The sequence below is a fragment of the Thamnophis elegans genome, chromosome 4 (genome assembly GCF_009769535.1).
Source record: "Thamnophis elegans isolate rThaEle1 chromosome 4, rThaEle1.pri, whole genome shotgun sequence".
NCBI lineage: Eukaryota > Metazoa > Chordata > Lepidosauria > Squamata > Colubridae > Thamnophis > Thamnophis elegans.
This window is the reverse complement of record NC_045544.1, coordinates 101,812,902-101,832,363: the sequence shown is the minus strand read 5'-3', so window position 1 is coordinate 101,832,363 and position 19,462 is coordinate 101,812,902. Positions and strand designations below refer to the sequence as shown.

Sequence of the window (19,462 nt, the reverse complement as noted above, 5' to 3'; positions counted from 1 at the left end):
ATTCTGATTGACTCAAGGTTGACTCATCCTTCCATCCTTCGGAGGTCAGTAAAATGAGAACTCAAGATTGTTGGGGGCAATATGCTGACTTAGAAAGCGCTATGAAGGGGTATATAAGTCTAAGCTCTTGTTTTGTTTTGTTTTGTTGGTCCCTTTAAGCCAGCATTGACTCTTGGCTAACTGCCCAGATTAATCCATGCAGTTTTCTTGGTAAGATTCTTTGGAAGTGGTTTGTTATTGCATTCTTCCTAGGGATGAGGCGGAGTGACTGGCCCAAGGTCACCCAATTAGCTTTGTGACTAAGGAGGAATTAGAACTCATTGCCTCTTGGTTTCTGGGTTGATGTCCTAACCAGTACACCAAGCTTGCTCTCACATTGTCATGGTTACATGCTTTTAATTCCACTTTATTTTCTTGTACCTACAGTACATCTATTCTGTGGAGTTTTCTGAATATTATTCAAGAATATTCCCATAGAAACAGTAATTGCTCCAAAATAAGAGAAGATGGTAGCTGTGGCCAGGTGGGATTTTCCTGTACCAGGAAATTTTGCTCCTGGTCACTCCTGGATTAGTTGCCCTCCAATCAGACAATTGCAACAGGTTGTATATGAGGCTGCATGAAGACCATCCAGAAGCATTAGTTGGTCCAAAATGAAGCAGTTGAGTAATTATGGCTGCAGCTTCTTATGCCCCTGTGACACTATCCTATTTGAGCTGCTTTGGCTCCCAATAGGCTTCTGGGTATGATTCAAAGTGCTGGTTATAAGTCCTACATGGCATAGGACCAGATTACTTGCGGGACCTCCTCCTACAACAACTGTCCCAAACATTCTCAGGGGAAGGGCATGCTCCAAGTTCCCTCTTTTAAACATTGGTGTCTCATGGGAACTAGGAAGTATGCCTGTTCAGTGGTTGACCCTGTTCTTTGGAATGATCTCGCCATATATGATGGGCCCAAACTCTGCTTGCCATTAGGAAACCTATTAAGACATAGCATTTCCCCCCAGATATTTGGGTCCAATTGAGTGGAGTCTTCTTTTAGTTGTTTATAATGTTTATCATTTTACATTTTATATATTGGGTTATTTTTGTAAAGATTATGGATATTTTTTATTGGCCATTTTTTGTTGCATCTCATCCAGAGACACATTGTTTGTGTTAAGTAGCATTATAAGCAAAGGTAGTAAATCACCTGTTTTATATATCTCCAGTAGGTTTCTGTGACTGAGAATGAACTTGAATCTGACTCTCCCTGCGAACATTCCTAAGGCTATTTTGTTTGTTTCATTGGTCAGAGGCTGGTGATGGAGTGACATCAGCTGAAAGAGTAGGTCCAACATTTTCAACTTGGTATTTGGTATTGGAGCACAGCCTCTCATTTCACAGAAATAGGTATTTCCATAACAACAGCAGAATAAATATCATTCGCAGCCAAATTTCTGAGGTACAATCTGGGACTATGAGGATTGCAAAAAAATGGATAGGTCTATATACCACCTACAGTTACTTGATCTATGTAAAACCTCCATGTACAGGTAGTCCTCAACTTACAGCAGTTCATTCAGTGACCGTTCAAAGTTACAACAGCACTGCAAAAAGGGACATAACCATTTTTCACAGTTACGGCCTTTGCAGCATCTCCATGATCATGTGATCAAAATTCAGATACTTGGCAGCTGGTTCATATTTATGACTCTTACTGTGTCCCAAGATCATGTGATCACCTTTTGCGGCCTTCTGACAAGCAAAGCCAATGGGAAAGCCAGATTCCCTTAATGACCAGGTTACTAACTTATCAACTACAGTGATTCACTTAACTACTGAGGCAAGAAAAGTTGTAAAATGGGGCAAAACTCACTTAACAAATGTCTTGCTTAACAACAGAAATGTTGGGCTTAATTGTGGCCGTAAGTCAAGGATTACCACTACTGTGATTGAAAACTGGAGAAATAGAAAGGGAACACAACTTTTGCATTTGGGGGGGGAGTTAATGGCAGTTCAATCTAGATTTTAGTAAACTGGGTATAAAGTTCCACTAGCTATTTCAATCAGCAGGAATCAACTCAGTGATTACCATTATACACGTGAGGTGTCCAAGCCTTGGACATGTTTCTCCAGCATTGACTGGTGATCATTCAGTTCTCAAGAGGGAAGGTTGCCCTAGCTTTACTTCATTTGTATCAATTAATTTAAATTTTCTTCTCATATTCTTTAGTTTTTGCATGCTGAATCCTGTCAGAATGACACAGTATGAAATGCGGCAAGAAACCAGAATAGAAAGATTATAGTCTTTATGCAGGATTGAATGTAAACATGCAATCTTATAGTTACAGATGTCAATAGGAATTTCGTGTGCCAGGTTTGTCAATCAGCACACAATATGCATTCCACAATCATGGTATCGACAAATAATGGCAGATTAGGTTTTGATAAACACACTGCAGGAAAGCCAACTTCTGCCAAATGAAAATCATGTCTCAATAAAGAATCAGAGGAGGAGGAAAATTGCTGATAATTCCTCATGTGATTCAAAATGTAAATATAAGACTTGGTTTATTTTGCTCCTGAGCTCCAAGTGATACAGTTTCATTCTTGAAAACAGGATATTAAAATCTATGGGAGACAACAGATAATCTATTTACCAGCTATTCAAAATGTTTATATCCTGTCTTTCTGTTATGAATATAATATGTTCCCCAATCGTCACATTATTTAATTGTAAATACATTTAGGTATTCCTTGTTTAGCAACCACAATTAGCACCAGTAACTCCATTGCTAAGACCCAGTCACTAAGCAGAAAATCACATGACTATGATGAACTTACTATGTCACTTCCCAGTTGGTTGTTAAGTGAATCACCATAATATTAAATGAAACATCATATGATTGCAACTTGCAGGTTTACTTCCACATTCTCCATTAATTTTGCTTCTTGCAAGCCAGTTGTTCAGCAAGCATTCAAAATTATAACAATGCTGAATGAATTGTACTTATAATTGGTCCTTGGAGTTTCACCAATCACAGCATCCTCATGTTCCTTGCTGGCTTCTCACAAACCAAGTCAGTGGTGAAGCTGATCAAAACTTGAATGAAGTCATTTAATAATCCACATGGTCCTTGCTTAAGGACAGCAACTTGGACTGCTGGAATTGCCCTCACTAAGTGAGGCGGTTGCATATCATGCTTTATGACCACCTTATTTATAGTGTTTATAGAATTTATAGTGACATAAATTCCAGTCCAAATTGCTGTTGTAACCCAAAGACTACCTTAAATATAAAAGGTTTAAAGAAGTTAAATTAGAATTGCATGTAGTATGTAAAATCACCCCCCAAAAATTCTAAGTATAACATAACAACAGCAGTGCATCCAAGGAGCAAATTTACTTTTTCATACACCAGAAGGCAATGTAAGAACAAGTAAAAAGGACCAAAACGTAGATTTCAACTTCTTATCAGTGCTGAATAATTCAGCAAAAGTAGAGGTGGGATTCAAACGATTCGCACCGGTTCAGGTGAACTGGGTGTTAATTTTGCATCCGGTTTACCGAACCAGTTGTTGCAAAGACCAACTGGCCCAGGAGTCTCCACGTAGCCCGTTCATCATGCCACGTAACTGCAGGGCCCACATGGAGGTTCTGGGAGGGTGAAAAATGGGCCTCCCGGAAGTCCAGAAGCAGGCCCATTTCTGACCTCCAGAGCCCGGAGGAGGCTGTTCTGCCTCTGTCCACCTTGATACAGGTCCAAATAATCCACCTCTTTGAGGACATTCTGTAGTTGGTTCTGAACCACTTTTCTACCTTCCAGTTCCAGAGAACTATTATCCCTCCAAGTGGCTCAAAGAAACCAGGAGACACAAGGATCCATACGTTAATGACATTCTAGAGAGCACCATATCCACTTTCCACTGAAAAGAAACCCACATGAGTCTCTGGTGACCCACAGAGGGTCTGCCCCAGACATTACAGAATATGAAACCATCTTTGTGAGCTTGGGCCATAAGGATCATTATGGATTGTTGCTCACTTACTTTCCCCTATTGAGTAACCCCATCCCTGCCTGTGCCTAAGATGGAGATGGTATTCTCCAGGTTTATAATTCTGGGGGATTCCAACTTGCTACCTTTGGAACAAGGATCTGAAACTGCACAGAAGGTCATGACCATCATGGGAGCCAAAAACCTGGTTCAACTCATCCGTGGCCCTACTCACCAGGATCACACTTTGGACCTGGTGTTTCTCTCAGGGCAGTGGCATCATGATGTGATTTGGGGGGATGTTAACATCAATCCCATGTCATGAATGGACCAGTCCCTGTTGACCCTTGAGTTCTTAGCAATTGCCCCTCACCACAGCAAGTTGCAGCCTAGTAGAATGACTTGGTCCAGGCACTTTATGGACCCTATGAAGTTTCAGAGGAATCTTAAGAGTTTTTCCTGAAGCTTTCAGCAGATACTTCTTGGAATATTTCTTTGCTGCTTGGAATGAGGAGGTGGTGGGGGTGTTGAACTAAATTGCACCTGGACAGACTTTCTGTGTACATGGATCTCAAGATGAAGTGACACAAGAGATGCCTAGGACATCATTATCAGAAGGCAAAGTGTGAAGCAGATCAAGCGTATATAAGAACGTATATTATGATTAATCTTAAGGAAAGAAGAGTAATGAAATGCAATTCCTTCTTTGTCCTTATTGCATCAGTAGACAGCAGCCCAGCAGCTCTCTTTCAGCTGAATAGGTCCCTCCCAGTTAAGAAGGAACGTGGGAAGATCCTCTTATCTGGAGGAAATCAAGATAATGATCTCAAAGAAATGGACAGGTGTTTGTGGCTGTGAGCTCATCCATTTGTATCCTGGACACATATCCCACCTGGTTGGTTAAAGCCTCCCAGGAGATGGCATGTGGCTGAGTCCAAGCAGTAGCTAATGCTTCTTTGCAGGAGAGGGTACTACCATCTACCTTGAAGGAGATATTTTCTGAAGAGGACATCCTTGGACCCAGATGTGTTGGATAAATTTCTTCCAATCTCAAATTTTCCCTTTGGAGGTAAGTTTGTTGAGAGGGTGATTGGGAGCAGTTTCACGGAAGCAGATTATCTGGGATCCTTTTCAATCTAGGTTCAGGCTGGGGTTTACATTTGCTGTTGACCTTTGAAGGGCATGGGGTGGATGTGATGCAACTGTACTAGCTCTTCTGGATCTCTTAGTAGCTTTCAGTACCATCCATCATGGTTTCCTTCTGGTCATGCTCTGGGAGTTGGGAGTGGGAGGCCGAGACCCTACAGTGTGGAATGCCAGTGAAAACAGCTCGGGAGGGCCAAGCAGTAACTCCGTTTTCAGTGGCAGAGAGTTGCAGGAGGCTGTGGCAGCCAAAAACAGACCTTGGGAGCCCATTTTTGCTGGCAGAAGCACTGCAGGCCGGTCCTTCACTGTTTTCAGGGCAGCCCCAGAAGCCAGATCTAAGTACCCTGTGCCCCCAGTCTTAGGTCTGACACCCCTGGTCTAGTTTATCTCCTTGGCTCTCCCGAGCTGTTTTCACTGGCATTCCACACTGTGTGTGTTTGTGTGCGTGCAGGCATACAGAGGGGGAAGTTACTAATAAATGGAATATCCTAATTCATTCTATTGATTTCTGAGTCTCCCAGAACTAACAGGACAAGCAGGACAGGCAGAATGTATGTTTGGTAGCTCCAGAAACATATGCTATTGTGCTGCTCTGTAAAAGTGATCAGGTACAGAATCCAAATAAAGAAGTAAGTGTATTGTATTATGTAATGTGAACATTTAATGTTTTTGCAGTTATAATTTTCTATAATAATTTATCCCGCCCCTAACATCCTAACTCTATATACCTTTGTAAAGGTGGGGGGGGGGGGAAGAGACAGAAAAAGCTGCAGTTTGTTTGTTCACCACCAGATGGTATTATAGCTTCAATACCTAGATTCTCAAGGCTGACAGTTTGACTTCAAATTTACATGCATAAAAAGTGGACTAGGGGAGTAGTAAACAGCACAGGAGGAAAAGAGAAACTCTGACACCTCAAGCACTCATTCTGCATTGCTTTTTCATGGGTGGAAAAATGGAAGAGTTTTCTTTCTATTCTGAAAATGTGCAGTTTTCTTAATTAGTAGTGGGAATTTATCAGTTTCATAACCACCTTTTTCTCATGGAATAAATTGAGTTTTATTTTATTTTTCTCGCAGGGCCCCTTCCCACTTTTAAAAATTATGGAGGACCCTAAGAGCTCTTCTAGATATTGGTTTTTTTATATATCTATATCTATATCTATCTATCTATCTTACCTTACTAAGAAATTAAATATAGACTTTTGCTTCCACTACTACTTCTTATTACTGTTTGATGAGATTTTAATATTGTATTATTTTTCACGATGATTAAAAAAAGGAAATGAGTAGAAAATATGACATCCAGAATTTTAATCAGGTAGGACTTCAATGTATATCACAGATTCTGATTATCTCACTCGTCTTCTACTCTCAAAAAAGGTTTATAAATGTGTCACTTCCTGATTCATATGGAAATGATTTTGGATCCAAAAGAAACATCCCTGGATCTAGACTGAAGCTATATAGCTCCTCGTGTGTGGATCAGGTTGCTAATGTCATCTCCAATGCTCTACTTTGTAAATAATAAGCCATAAAAGGGTGGAGTTTGGAGAATATCCCCACAAAAGTTTAAAGTAGAATAAAGCTATACAGAACAAAAATAATGATTTGGTAAACTGTATTAAAAACATGTCTTTGATATGTGTGTGATCCAAAACTCCTGTTCAATCATAACTCCAAAAAATGCAGCATATTTTATATATGCAGTTAATAGATTCATTTTAGGAAACCAGAGATATGAGATTTCCTTTTCACATTTTGACATGGTTATTTATAAGCTATAACCAATTCAGATCTAAATCTTGAAAAGACCTCTTTGAAAAAAATGTTCAGGGCTACAGAAAGATTCAGCAGTGAACTGATTGATGATTGTTTCAGATCTTAAACGAGGGCCCACAAAGCCATATGCTACCACCAAAGGCATTTTGTTTCTTCCAATACTGCTGTAGATAACACCTGGGTAATGAGAGGCTTCAGTAGGATTACGTACAACAGATCTCAATGCCATCAGGTAATTTAAAACATCTGCTGTTTCTGTGTCTTCAGTGGGAAAACAAAAGTAAAGTATCAACAATTTTTCTTGAAGTGAAAGCCAAAATGGTAACGGGCATCCAAAAATGTTTGACAAAAAAACACATTTTCTGATGAAGGAACCTTTTTCCTACTTACAGGTGTATTCAACGCAGCCTGTTGTGAGGCCTTGAATGGTTTTAAGTGGCAAAAGGAGAAGGTGATGTTGGCTTACGCTGGAAAGATGCTTATTTGTCTCATGGAAAAATAGGTTTTGGTTCTATTTTGAAGCATCACTGTTACTGCAAGTTATGCGATTATCAAGTTGAGAATGTGCTGATTTTGAAAAAGGCTAATGACAGCTTGACCAATCACTGTTCTGCAAAATATGTACTGTATTTGAACTCCCAGAAAGATAAGAGGCTCTGAGTCATCTTGTTATTGCAATCTGCTTTCCAGATCCTGACATTCCTTCCATCTGTTGTCTCTAAAACATAAGAATACCACTTTGGTTTGCCTTCCTTGAATATTGGTAGAAGTCTCCAGAGAAGAAACTGTTTAAAATTTGGAGAAATTTCCGAACAAGATATGGTTAGTATGGTAGTAAGTCCACTGCAGGTCTCAAAGAAAAATGAACCCTGTATGTAGAAAACGGTACAATGCTATATTTTATTATTTATTTAGGTTGACCAAAGGTATGGTCTCTCCCAATTAGAGATTATTGTATCAAGAAGTTGTCCAAATACACTGGTCTACAAGGAGAAACCTCGGAAATGAAAGTAGTTTAATTTTACCAGAATTGGGTCACCAATAAAGGAAAATTAAGTCCTGAGTATTAATTGGCTCCAGTTTCCAAGATACAGCTTCAGGTCAAACTAATTCAAAATTACGAGGGGGGATATGTGATTATGCTCCATATTATTTTATTTTATTGCAAAATGTGATATAGCAATGAGAATAGTGCCACACCAATCATTATAAAGTCAGTTTTTGCATGAAAAACTGACAAGCTTAAAATCAGATTAAACAAAAAGATTCAGCTTTATTCAGTATCTAAACTACACTTTTTTGGCTTTTCTCTTGTGAACTGCAGCAGGATCATCCCTGGGGAGATAAAAAGAAACATTTATATACTTCTATGTGGTACCATTTTCATTGTTCTACTGTACTTTGTTCAGAAGTTACAAGGCATCGTGACCATTAGACACCTCCCTCGGTTGCAGGCAGATATACTTGCCTGTGTATAAAAATCTTGAAATATCTTGAAAATTTTAGCCCACCAGCACCTTTATCACCTGCTTTTTAATTCATCTAATCAAAATATGTAAAATTAACATTTTATTTTGGAAGTTGATAATTTCCCAAAATTTGTAGACCAATGATATCAGAGACCATTCTTTCCCACCATTAGGCTCAGGAGGAACTCATTAGGTTTCCTGAAGAAGCTGGAAGATTGAAAGGGAGGACTGAGTGTTGGAAGTGAGCCATCATACAATAAATTCTGAGTAATTTCTTGTGGTAATTAGTTGTGGAACACACAGATATTTTCACCTATTCAGGGAAGTTGATGCATGGACTAATTCCATACAGAACCAGCAGTAGTATATACTAGCTTTACCTTTTCACATGTAGAACTGTTCTCCAGTAATCCTTTAACTATAAAGAATATTCAGTAAGTACCAAACCGTATCAGATCTATAGTTCAAATGTTGATAAGACTTTCAGCATCAAACCATTCTTCTGTGAGTAGCAAGGCCTGAGAGTTGATACAAAATAAAGAGGAATTTGAACATAATCTATTATGCACCTCTGAGAACACATATACTTATTATTTGACTCCAGAATCTGTTGGGTATCTCCCACATGAATAATTTAGAATTGTTAAATATTTTTACTCCTTTGTGGAAAAAGCTATGGAAAGATTTGACCTGAGGCTGATGTCTTGGTTGATTCATCCCAAAATGATTTTGTTCTCTTGAGATCTGGGAACAGGTTTAACAGCTGAACAGATACATGAGAAGAAGCTCTTGAAGCATTTGAAATCCCAGGACAACTGATAAGGCCTTTTCCTTACCTTTGGTTTCCACTTACGTTTCCTCAAATAGTGTATCATAGAATAACTTGTCTTGTTGAATGACCTAGAATGTATTGCACCTTTAAATCTGGAATCAATATTTTATTATTTCAGCCAGAAGTTTCTATATACTGTGTAAGTATACAGTATAAGATGGTTGAGGCAGAGCTAATCTCACTGACTAAGTTTTCTTTTATCCTTCTCTGAGGATCAAAGTGACTATGAGGTCTCAGAGCAGCCTGGAGATTGCTAAAGAGTCCTTCAGCAAAGAAATCAATGTAGAAAGGGCCCTGCTCTCTTATTTGAATGATCATCAACCAGGATTGTTTTTTCAGCCCTTGTGTTTTTATCAATGATAGACAGTCAGTGACAGTGAAGGGAGCAAAGAAGTGAAGGCAACAGGGGAAAATCCATGATTGAGGAAATTTCCCCTCTTACAGAGAGCTGCAAAGAGCATGAATCAAGTCCAGGTAGCCTTATTCATGTAATTCAACTGCAAACTTTGATGTGATGACTGTCTGTTCAAATAAGGTTCTGTCTTCACTTATGGCTCAGTTCCCTGAAATAATATGTGGAAACAAGGTCAATGTATGAATTACATGTTCCTTTGGTGTAGTCCATTGATTCTGCAGTAATTGGAGGGGAGCGCCCAAATAGAAGGACCTTCCCCCCTGGGGCTTATATTGTACAAGTCTCACAGACGCTTATGAGGCATCCAAGAATCAAGATAGACTAAATTCCTTTCATTCTGGTCTCCTCATCTGGATATCTACATAAAGTACTAGATAGAGTTGCTTTCTTAGTATGGCCACCACAGTTAGGCAGAAGAGGAACAGAAGGCTTCCTCCTTCAATAAGTGTATTAGGTGCAATTATTGCTTTTATCAGAGTAGATGGGAAGGACAATCCCAAGAATACTTTCCTGCACTGTGGGAAAACAGAATTATATCTGTGTATACTCATTTACATAAAAAGTGTTGCTTTTGTGATTAACAGTGTGTTCTTACTTTAAAAAATAATTCTTTCACCAAAAAATCTAAATGGAACAAGCTTTAAACCTAAAAGATACTTCTCTGCTCTATCCACTCCTATTCAGTGTCAGAAATACTCTATGTATATTTACACTGCATACATACTAATTTTATGTAGTTTTATCACATAAATAATATATACATTATAAAAGGATTATTCCTTCAACAGCAGAAAAACCATACTGGCATAAATGGATTGTTCCTACAGAAAAGTGTGTATGTATACACACACACACACACACACACACACACAAAATATCTGAATATTTTGGTGCATTTCCTTCCAATACTTTTGAATTAGCATGACTAAATGCGTAGATAAAATGTTCCTTCTTTGTTGTACACCATACCAATTTTCCTCCAAATTATAGAGTAAATGGTATTGATTTTTTGCCCATAAGCCCATTATTCTAGTGTGATTACTTCTTTGAAGTTTGCATCCACTTTATCATACAATTTTTAATTTGTTTTGTCTCCAAGTCATATTTCAATAAGAATATGTCCCCTAATAGATTGACTTGATTATGTTAAAGTATTCTAAATTCTGCCCTTTTTCTCAAAGTCCATTCTTTCTTGAGATCAGTTTTTTTTCTTCCAACAATCAACCATCGTGAATGCTTATCTTTACAGAAGAGTTCTTACTGTGACTTTAGTCTGTTTTTCAAGTCTAACATATAAGCATATGTGATTAAATCGTTCTTACTGTACTTGTTCTTTGAAGTAAAAAAATCTAACAATAATGCTAATGGTGAAATTATCAGACATATCCTTGTTTTTAGATGATTACATAGTTTTAATAAATTTTGCCTTACCATATGCTCCTTCACATACTTTTCTTGTTTCTTCACCCCATGAATATCTATGAAACCTATTGAACTAAATCAGTTCCTACAACAATTGATATTCTGCTGTTTAGGGATTTTATCTATTCTGTTATCCACAATGAACAGCTCACTTGATAATTCAAATTCACCTCCTTTTGAGTCTTGTGAAATTTGAAACTTATTTATTACGGTAAGCATCTTAATATTAAATTCCATGACATATTGAACTGGAAATACAATATAAAATATGGTTTCCCAGATTAACTGAATTTAATTTAATTTTAAATAATATTCCCTATATTTAGCATCTGCAGCAAGAACAAACATGTTATGTGAAATGAAATGTGCTGTTATAGTTTTATTCCAAAAAGAGTTACATGAACAAAAATAACAAGTGGGAACAGTTAAAATTAATCAGAATGCAAGCAATATAAATTAAAACTGACACTTCTTAGCTTCCCAAATATTCAGTATATATACCTCAAGATTGAAAACAGTGATGAGTCCTTTTCCCAAATGTCCAAGTATATCTAAATAATAAATTTTAAAGATAAATTCAAAATAGCCCAAAGGGTAAGCTGATCATATTAGGTATAGCTGTTTTCCCTTAGAATCAGGCGCAATCCACTCCACACTCCTTAAGTAAACTCTAGCTCATCTGGCAGAACAAAATAACATTTTGCTTTTCATATGAGATACCTTGTTCTTCAGCTTTTATGAAGAACAAGTGAAGACTTTTTTTCCCAACATACGTTCTTGTTGGAGATTCAAAATATTACAAAGCAAAACCATTTTCACCAATAGCCCAAAGGAAGGGACAGTTCAAATTATTGCAGTGCTTCCCCTATATTAACAACTTTGGAAGGAAGCAACGGATTAGCTCTCTATTTTTTCCAACCGCACTACCCTGAAAAATATCTATATTATATTCTAGTAAATCATTTCCCCCACATGTACTTTTGGGTAGCAAAAGAACTTATTGAAGTACTTACAATGTAAAAGCTTCAATTTACATTAAAAGTTCTAAGTTCACCACTGAATCCACCAATTAATATAGCTGGGCCTGCATCTTTTTAATGAAAGTTGGAAGAATAAACAGGATTATACAGACAGATTTTATCTACGTCTTATAATTCTAGACAACACCAAAAGTTAAAACATTTGGATGCTAACATAAAAAAGATTTGCCATCAACTGACTTTGAAGTTATATAAAATATGGCCATTTTCAACATAGTATGTCCTTTGGGTTGAATGGCAGAAGGTTGTTTAGAATTATATAAAAATACAAATAGAATTTACTGCAGTCCCAGCAATTACATGACAATTGCAATGAATAGCTGTATTACCTCAAGAAAACATAAAGTCTGCCTTAGGGAGTTGCAAATTATAACTGTGTTCAGTTTGTTTCCCCACAAACTCTGAAACAGAATCAACATATAGTATTTACCTTTATAATGTTATAGTTAATATATTAAATGTTTAGAAAGCAAATTGACAATTATGTACCTAAACTTTTTACATGACAATTTGAAAATTATGTACTGAAATCCATTGCTTTACTGTATTTAAATTTTCCTGCTTACATTAAAATATTTCTCACAATCTCAAAAGGAATCCAGATTACTTCTCTCTTCTACTGTATGTCACAATCTCCACCCTTATTGGGATCTTCTCCCTCAAGTCTAATCCATTTCTTCTCAATTTCAACCTGTAGTATGAAAGCAAAAGAAATGAGATTAAGAAATGCTTATATTATTAGTCACATTCCTATCTAATAATAACCTTTTTCTTGAAATAAAATGTAAATGGAATATTAAAAGAACATGGGAAATAAATATACAGAATACAAGAAAGCTTGTTGCTGGACACTGACTTAAGACTATCCCATCTCATTAAAAATATAAATAGTAGTAAAATAAAAATAATAGTATTTATCCAATATAACACCAGCAGAAATTTGCATGGTCCACTTCACTTGTTTTACCCAATCAATAGACTGCCTATATTATAAATAAGCCCTGCTTACAGTAAATATTTAGGATAAAAATGTAATGAGTTTTGAAAGCAGTCACAGAACATTATTATTAAATCTAAAATTACAGAAAAATAAAAATAGTTGAATGAGTTCACTGATGCAATCTTTTGTGCCATAATAGAGAGAGAACAAGGGTTTTGAGGCATCTTTGCTTGCTATAATTTAAAAACTAAAGGCCCACATAAAGCAAAGCTTATACTAGTCTATGTGCATAATCATGCCAACTGGTTGTTTCCTGCCATTCTATATGAATCTACAATGATTACCACTAACTTAATACATATTGCCTTGTCTCAGTCATGACCCTCAGTAAGCAGAGAGGCAAGTCTTAAATCATAACTAGTTTCACGTTTATTTTTTCTGGCTGGTATAATAAAAAGTTGTCGGCAGGTCATGTGATAAGCCAGTTGCTCTGGTAGATAATATGGGAAGTTGTAAGACAGAGACAACCACTGGAGCAATATAGCAATATAGCAGTAGACTTATATACCGCTTCATAGGGCTTTCAGCCCTCTCTAAGCGGTTTACAGAGAGTCAGCATATTGCCCCCAACAATCTGGGTCCTCATTTTACCCACCTCGGAAGGATGGAAGGCTGAGTCAACCCTGAGCCGGTGAGATTTGAACCGCTGAACTGCTGATCTAGCAGTAACCTGCAGTGCTGCATTTAACCACTGCGCCACCTCGGCTCTCGGAAAGGTTTGTGCAGCTGGAGAATCAAGGCAGTTGATACAACAGGGTGCACTGACAACTAAAACTTCATTTTTATATGTTATCTAAACACAAGCTTTTTGTGGGTGCTGGATAAGGTTTCACAGGATAGTAGTTACATTATCAGATGCATGCCTAGCAAAAGACATACAATGAAATAAATTTAAATATGATTGTGGTAATTGTGGGTTGGCAGGAACAGAAAGACATTACCTGACAATTATAACATGCTTTCTGAATCACATGTTTCTGAGGCTGTACATCCCTATCAATTCCCCATGATTTCACTTCAGTTCCTGAGGCACATGCATTCGACACAATGAACTGCACCACAGCAAAAGGGCACCAATCAGAAGGGATTTCTTGATCTGAGCCAAGTTCTAGTTTGAAAGACAAACTGTGCAGATGATCTGGATCTTGGAAAGAAAGAGGGGAAAATATTATAGCAACGCTCTATAAAAACAGCTGACTGAAAGAACTATCAAGCCATTGAAGTTTTTGAAAGGACTGGGTAATGCAATTCTATGGGATAGTTAAGTAGTTTGGCAGGAAACAACAATAATAAAGGGTGATGAAATGGGAGTCCTCTGGAATATTAGCTCCAGTCTTAAATTTTGATCTGTACCATTTTTAACCAAAACATAATATAACACTAGCAGATAGAATTCAGGTTTGTTGGGCAATCATAAAAGAAGAGCCCAGAATACCAAATATTTGATAGTGAAGTATTAATTCTGGCAATACAGTATATTCAATATATTCTCTGTTCAAAAATAGTTTAAAATATCAGCTGGAAAATATCTTTGCTGCATTTCCATTTCAAGATACAGAATTACCTATTTCCATCTTACATTAAGTTAAACCTAAAACTATTCATTCTTTTGCATATATTTGAAGACATATAGTAAATGCAGTTATCGTCTGATAAGATTTCAAATTTATATAGCTATTTCTAGAGGAACCTGTTATTCTATTCTATCCATATTTTTGTTTTTCAAGGCTAATGCATATTTAGCCACTGTATTTTAAATATATACTTGTAACCACTATGGGGAGAAGTGTACTTGGATCCAACTCTTAAAATATAAATACAATAAAAGATTTCCCCAAAGGACACATTCTAACGTAACTCTAGAGATCTTTAAGAAGAAATGTATAAAATAAGTTTGTCAATCAACATAGCTTTTATAAAATATACAAGGTTGTGATTTGGCAAACTTTACATTTTGCCTAAGTGAATAGAATAATTCAGAACTTGAGATTAAACAAGCAGAAACAATTATATACAGTACATTCAAAACATAGCCCTATTTACACTAAAATGGTACCTGCTATATATTGTCATACTCACTAATAGTAATGGAAAAATGCTAACCAGAATGAAATAGGCATGGTCTTATATCATCTCTTTTTTTACTTGACCATTCATTCTGCCACTAATATCTTATTTCTGTCATATTAATAAACTACTGAAATAATCCAATTCAATTCTCTTTCAGCATTTATATAAATTAATTTTATAAAAATCATTTACTTGAGTTTTTATCTGGTAGTCTGTCAATTTTCCACACAATAGCTCTATAGGCACTTTCATACTTGGCTGTTCCAAGTGAGACATGAATAATGGAGTCAGATTCAAGTTCATTTAAAGAGCCAAGGCAAGTTCTTCTGTTCATTTTTGCTTTCAGGGATCTCTGTCTTTGGAGGTTCATAGTCCAAAGAGTTTTGTTCCATTGCAAGGGAACAGGAAAGTGAACCATTACATTCTCACAGTGTTTTGTAGGATATGAATATGCTGAAGACATGTTTATGAAAGCTTGCAGTTCAACATAAGCTCCTTGCACGACTAACAAGGCTTTCACGGAAAATGGAAGATCCGATCCATTATATTGTGTCCTATAACGCATTAGTTCTACTCTACAGCCATCTGATGGTGTAAATTTAATTATTCTTGATTGCTCAAATTCTTGTTTCTTCACACATTGATGAAAGTGATAGTCATTAATTTTGATCCATTTTTTCTTATTGTCTGACTCAAAATAATGTTCATCCCTCTTTTGAAGCTCCAAGTCATTTAGTGTCACAAAGCACTCAGAATTACCATTCAAAAAGTTTAATGAATAAATATGAGTTATGACAACTGTTTCAGTTAACCTGTCTTCTGCTTTACTAATTGTCCCCCAAAAATTATCCACTATTTCCAAGATCATTTCTTGTTCTTCATAATGTCTCTTTGGTTTTGAAATAGCAGGAAGCTTCATTAACTCTTCCTCAACTATCATTAGGAAGTCAGTGAAGTCACCGTAATCAGTTGTTCCTAATTTCAGCATCTGTTCGATTTCTGCTTCATGAACCACTTCAGTTTTAGGGTACTTCTTTTTCTCTGTATATGTCACATATTCAATTTTCACCGTATGGATTTTCCCAGAGATGTTGCAGTTCTCTAACTTTGGTTCTGAAAGCCTGCAAAATGGTTGCAGATGGAATATTTTGAAAGGCTTTTCAAGACCTTTTTCATAATACATTTCTAGGATTCCTCCTGGTAAAACTCTAAGGTAAATAGGACCCCACTGCCTTGATGACATCATATTTTTCTTTTCAGGAATCCTCAGCATGAAAGGCCAGCCATCTTTTCTCTGGCTGCTAAAGAGACTGCTTGGAATAAATGAAGAAAGGCCATCTGTAGTGCACATACATGGAACTGGTCTCAAAGCTCTTTCAGTGTTTGAAGTTTCTGTTTTCAAGTGTTCAAGCCTCTCACATATATAATTGAATGAACCCTGGTTTAAGCTTTTCTGATCTGGCCAGCTTTTCTTCCCTTTAAAAGAAAAATCTCTTTCAAAATCTGACTCTTTTCCATGTCCACGTAAGCTGGACAAAGACACAGTAGATGAATCTTCTGACCAAAATGGATTGGAGAAAGCAGACTCACTTGAAACATTCTGAAAAAAGGCTTGTGAGCCTAAGGAATTTTCCAATTTCTTTGAGTGTTCCGGATGCATAATTTGTGCACCATATATTGGTTTCAGAGTAGAAAATTCTGAACTGTGCACAGGCTGAGATATTCCAATCAACTTTTGAGAAGGTGGTTCAATCAGTGGGAGATGATCAACATTGGATGACAATTCTGGAATAGGACTAAGAAAATGAGTTCCTGGTTTGGGAAAGCAGGGACTGATAGGATAGTCTCTGGTGGGTGTACAGAGTGGAGAATTACTGGGAGGATCAGGGCTGTAGTAGTAGTCACTTATAGGAGATGAGAGAGAATTACAGGTGATGGAGGACAATTGGTTTGAAAAATCTTGCATTTTAGGCAGTGCAAGTTTAAGCCCATTTGCTCTGCAAATATTATCATTTTCTCTTGCTCTCTGAGGAGACTGGGATTCATCTTCAAAAGTAACCCAGTTTGTGGTATTTGCAGTAAACATCTTGCTGCAGAAATCTGGAAAAGCTGAGCAAAAGTTTCACTTGTAATTCATCTGTTAAAAAAAAGGAAAAAAGCAAGTAAGAAAAATACATTTATTGATATATTTATTTCAATCAGTGTAATTTCAGGTTCAGAGACATGAATTATTAGAAGTGAACTCTTAATGCCATTAGACAAAAAAATGCATATTTTGTGTTTAAAAATACCTGTTATCAATAAATACATTTGATGTGCAATTGCTAAAGATTGGATGTCTAAGGGGATTCTCAGTCATCCAGGTCATTGTTGTCCCAAAAGTGCTTTTTTTTCCCAAGAGGCAATTGGTCTTTCTGCTTTTCCTTTTAAGACATTTTGCTTCACATCCAAGAAGCTCCTTTGGAACAATGACTGGATGGATAAAGGAACTGGAGATCCCCATTTTGTCTAAATTCTCTTAAACATCAGTATTTTTAAACATTTAAAAATGTTAAATCAGTATTTTCAATAGATTTTTAATTATGGCTTATTCAAAAGGAACAACAGAATCACACTTATCCTATTGCATTTGTATAGAAAAAGAATCAGTAAATCATAATGGTTTTGGAGATGAATAGTGCTACATTAAAAGTTGCATTTTTCAATTATCCTAAAGTTATTATCTTCTGGGAAAAATAAGAATATCAATTAATTCGATTTAAGGTAGTTTAAAAAAAACATGAAAACTGAGATTTAGACAACAGAATTGGCTTCTTCCAGCTCTCCTTACTACTAAAAGAAAAGTCTTTCAACAATGTATGGCCCAATTATTCAAAGGATTGAAGATATGATGTTATTTGCCACTTATTAAAGTTGCTTATAAACATGGATTATATATGATTATTACAATGCAGTATAATTTATACATATACATTTCTTAGAGGAGCTTATAAATATGAAAAGAAAAAAAAAGAATTATCCTCTTTATATTGGAATATTTCCTCAAAAAGGAAGCAAAGCTTATAACAGTGACGCAGCACTTGGTCATAAAAATGAAACAATGAAAATACAATAATATTCTATTTAGATGTTAATTAGCATGGCTGTTAGAATTTTACATTTGTACAATTTAGCAAATAAAGTATAAATGAAAAACTTGATGTTTTTGTTGTTGACTTCAAAATTCCTGATTTAAATAACTCCGATAAACTCCAATTCGTTGATCTTCTGCAGACACGTCTGAAAATATACACTGCTCAAAAAAATAAAGGGAACACAAAAATAATACATCCTAGATCTGAATGAATGAAATATTCTTATTAAATACTTTGTTCATTACATAGTTGAATGCGCTGACTACAAAATCACGCAAAAATTATCAATGGAAATCAAGTTTAGCAACCCATGGAGGTCTGGATTTGGAGTTACACTCAAAATTAAAATGGAAAAAAACACTACAGGCTGATCCAACTTTGATGTAATGTTCTTAAAACAAGTCAAAATAAGGCTCAGTAGTGTGTGTGGTCTCCATGTGCCTGTATGATCTCCCTACAATGCCTGGGCATGCTCCTGATGAAGTGGCAGATGATCTCCTGAGGGATCCTCCCACACCTGGACTAAAGCATCCCCCAACTCCTGGACAGTCTGTGGTACAACATGGCATTGGTGGATGGAGCAAGACATGATGTCCCAGATGTGCTCAATTGGATTCAGGTCTGGGGAACGGATGGGCCAGTCCATAGCATTAATGCCTTCATCTTGCAGGAACTGCTGACCCACTCCAGCCACATGAGGTCTAGCATTGTCTTGCATTAGGAGGAACCCAGGGCCAACCGCATCAGCATATGGTCTCACAAGGGGTCTGAGGATCTCATCTCGGTACCTAATGGCAGTCAGGCTATCTCTGGCGAGCACATGGAGGGCTGTGCAGCCCCCTAAAGAAATGCCACGACACACCATTGTCGGGCCCTCATACCACCCTCATGGAGTCTGTTTCTGACCTTTTGAGCAGCCATATGCACATTTCTGGCCTGCTGGAGGTCATTTTGCAGGGCTCTGGCCGTGCTCCTCCTTTCCCTCCTTGCACAAAGGTGGAGGTATTGGGCCTGATGCTGGGTTGTTGCCCTCCTACGGCCTTCTCATCTCCTGATGTACTGGCCTGTCTCCTGGTAGCGCCTTCATGCCCTGGACACTACGCTCACAGAGACAGCAAACCTCCTTGCCACAGCTCGCATTGATGTGCCATCCTGGATGAGCTGCACTACCTGA

At 37.0% G+C, this 19,462-nt stretch overlaps 1 protein-coding gene across 1 annotated transcript in view; it reads right to left on the bottom strand.

Moving 5' to 3' along the window:
• The window catches only part of LOC116507753 (stonin-1-like), a 63,831-nt gene that overhangs the window by 31,070 nt on the left and 13,299 nt on the right, over positions 1-19,462 (bottom strand). Inside the window, exons 2-3 of the mRNA XM_032216079.1 lie at positions 15,347-17,291; positions 14,026-14,228 (exon numbers count right to left, since the gene is read on the bottom strand). Of these exons, the coding sequence (XP_032071970.1) occupies positions 14,026-14,228; positions 15,347-17,240 (2,097 nt within the window). The 5' untranslated portion in view covers positions 17,241-17,291. The remainder of the gene's footprint in view (positions 1-14,025; positions 14,229-15,346; positions 17,292-19,462) is intronic.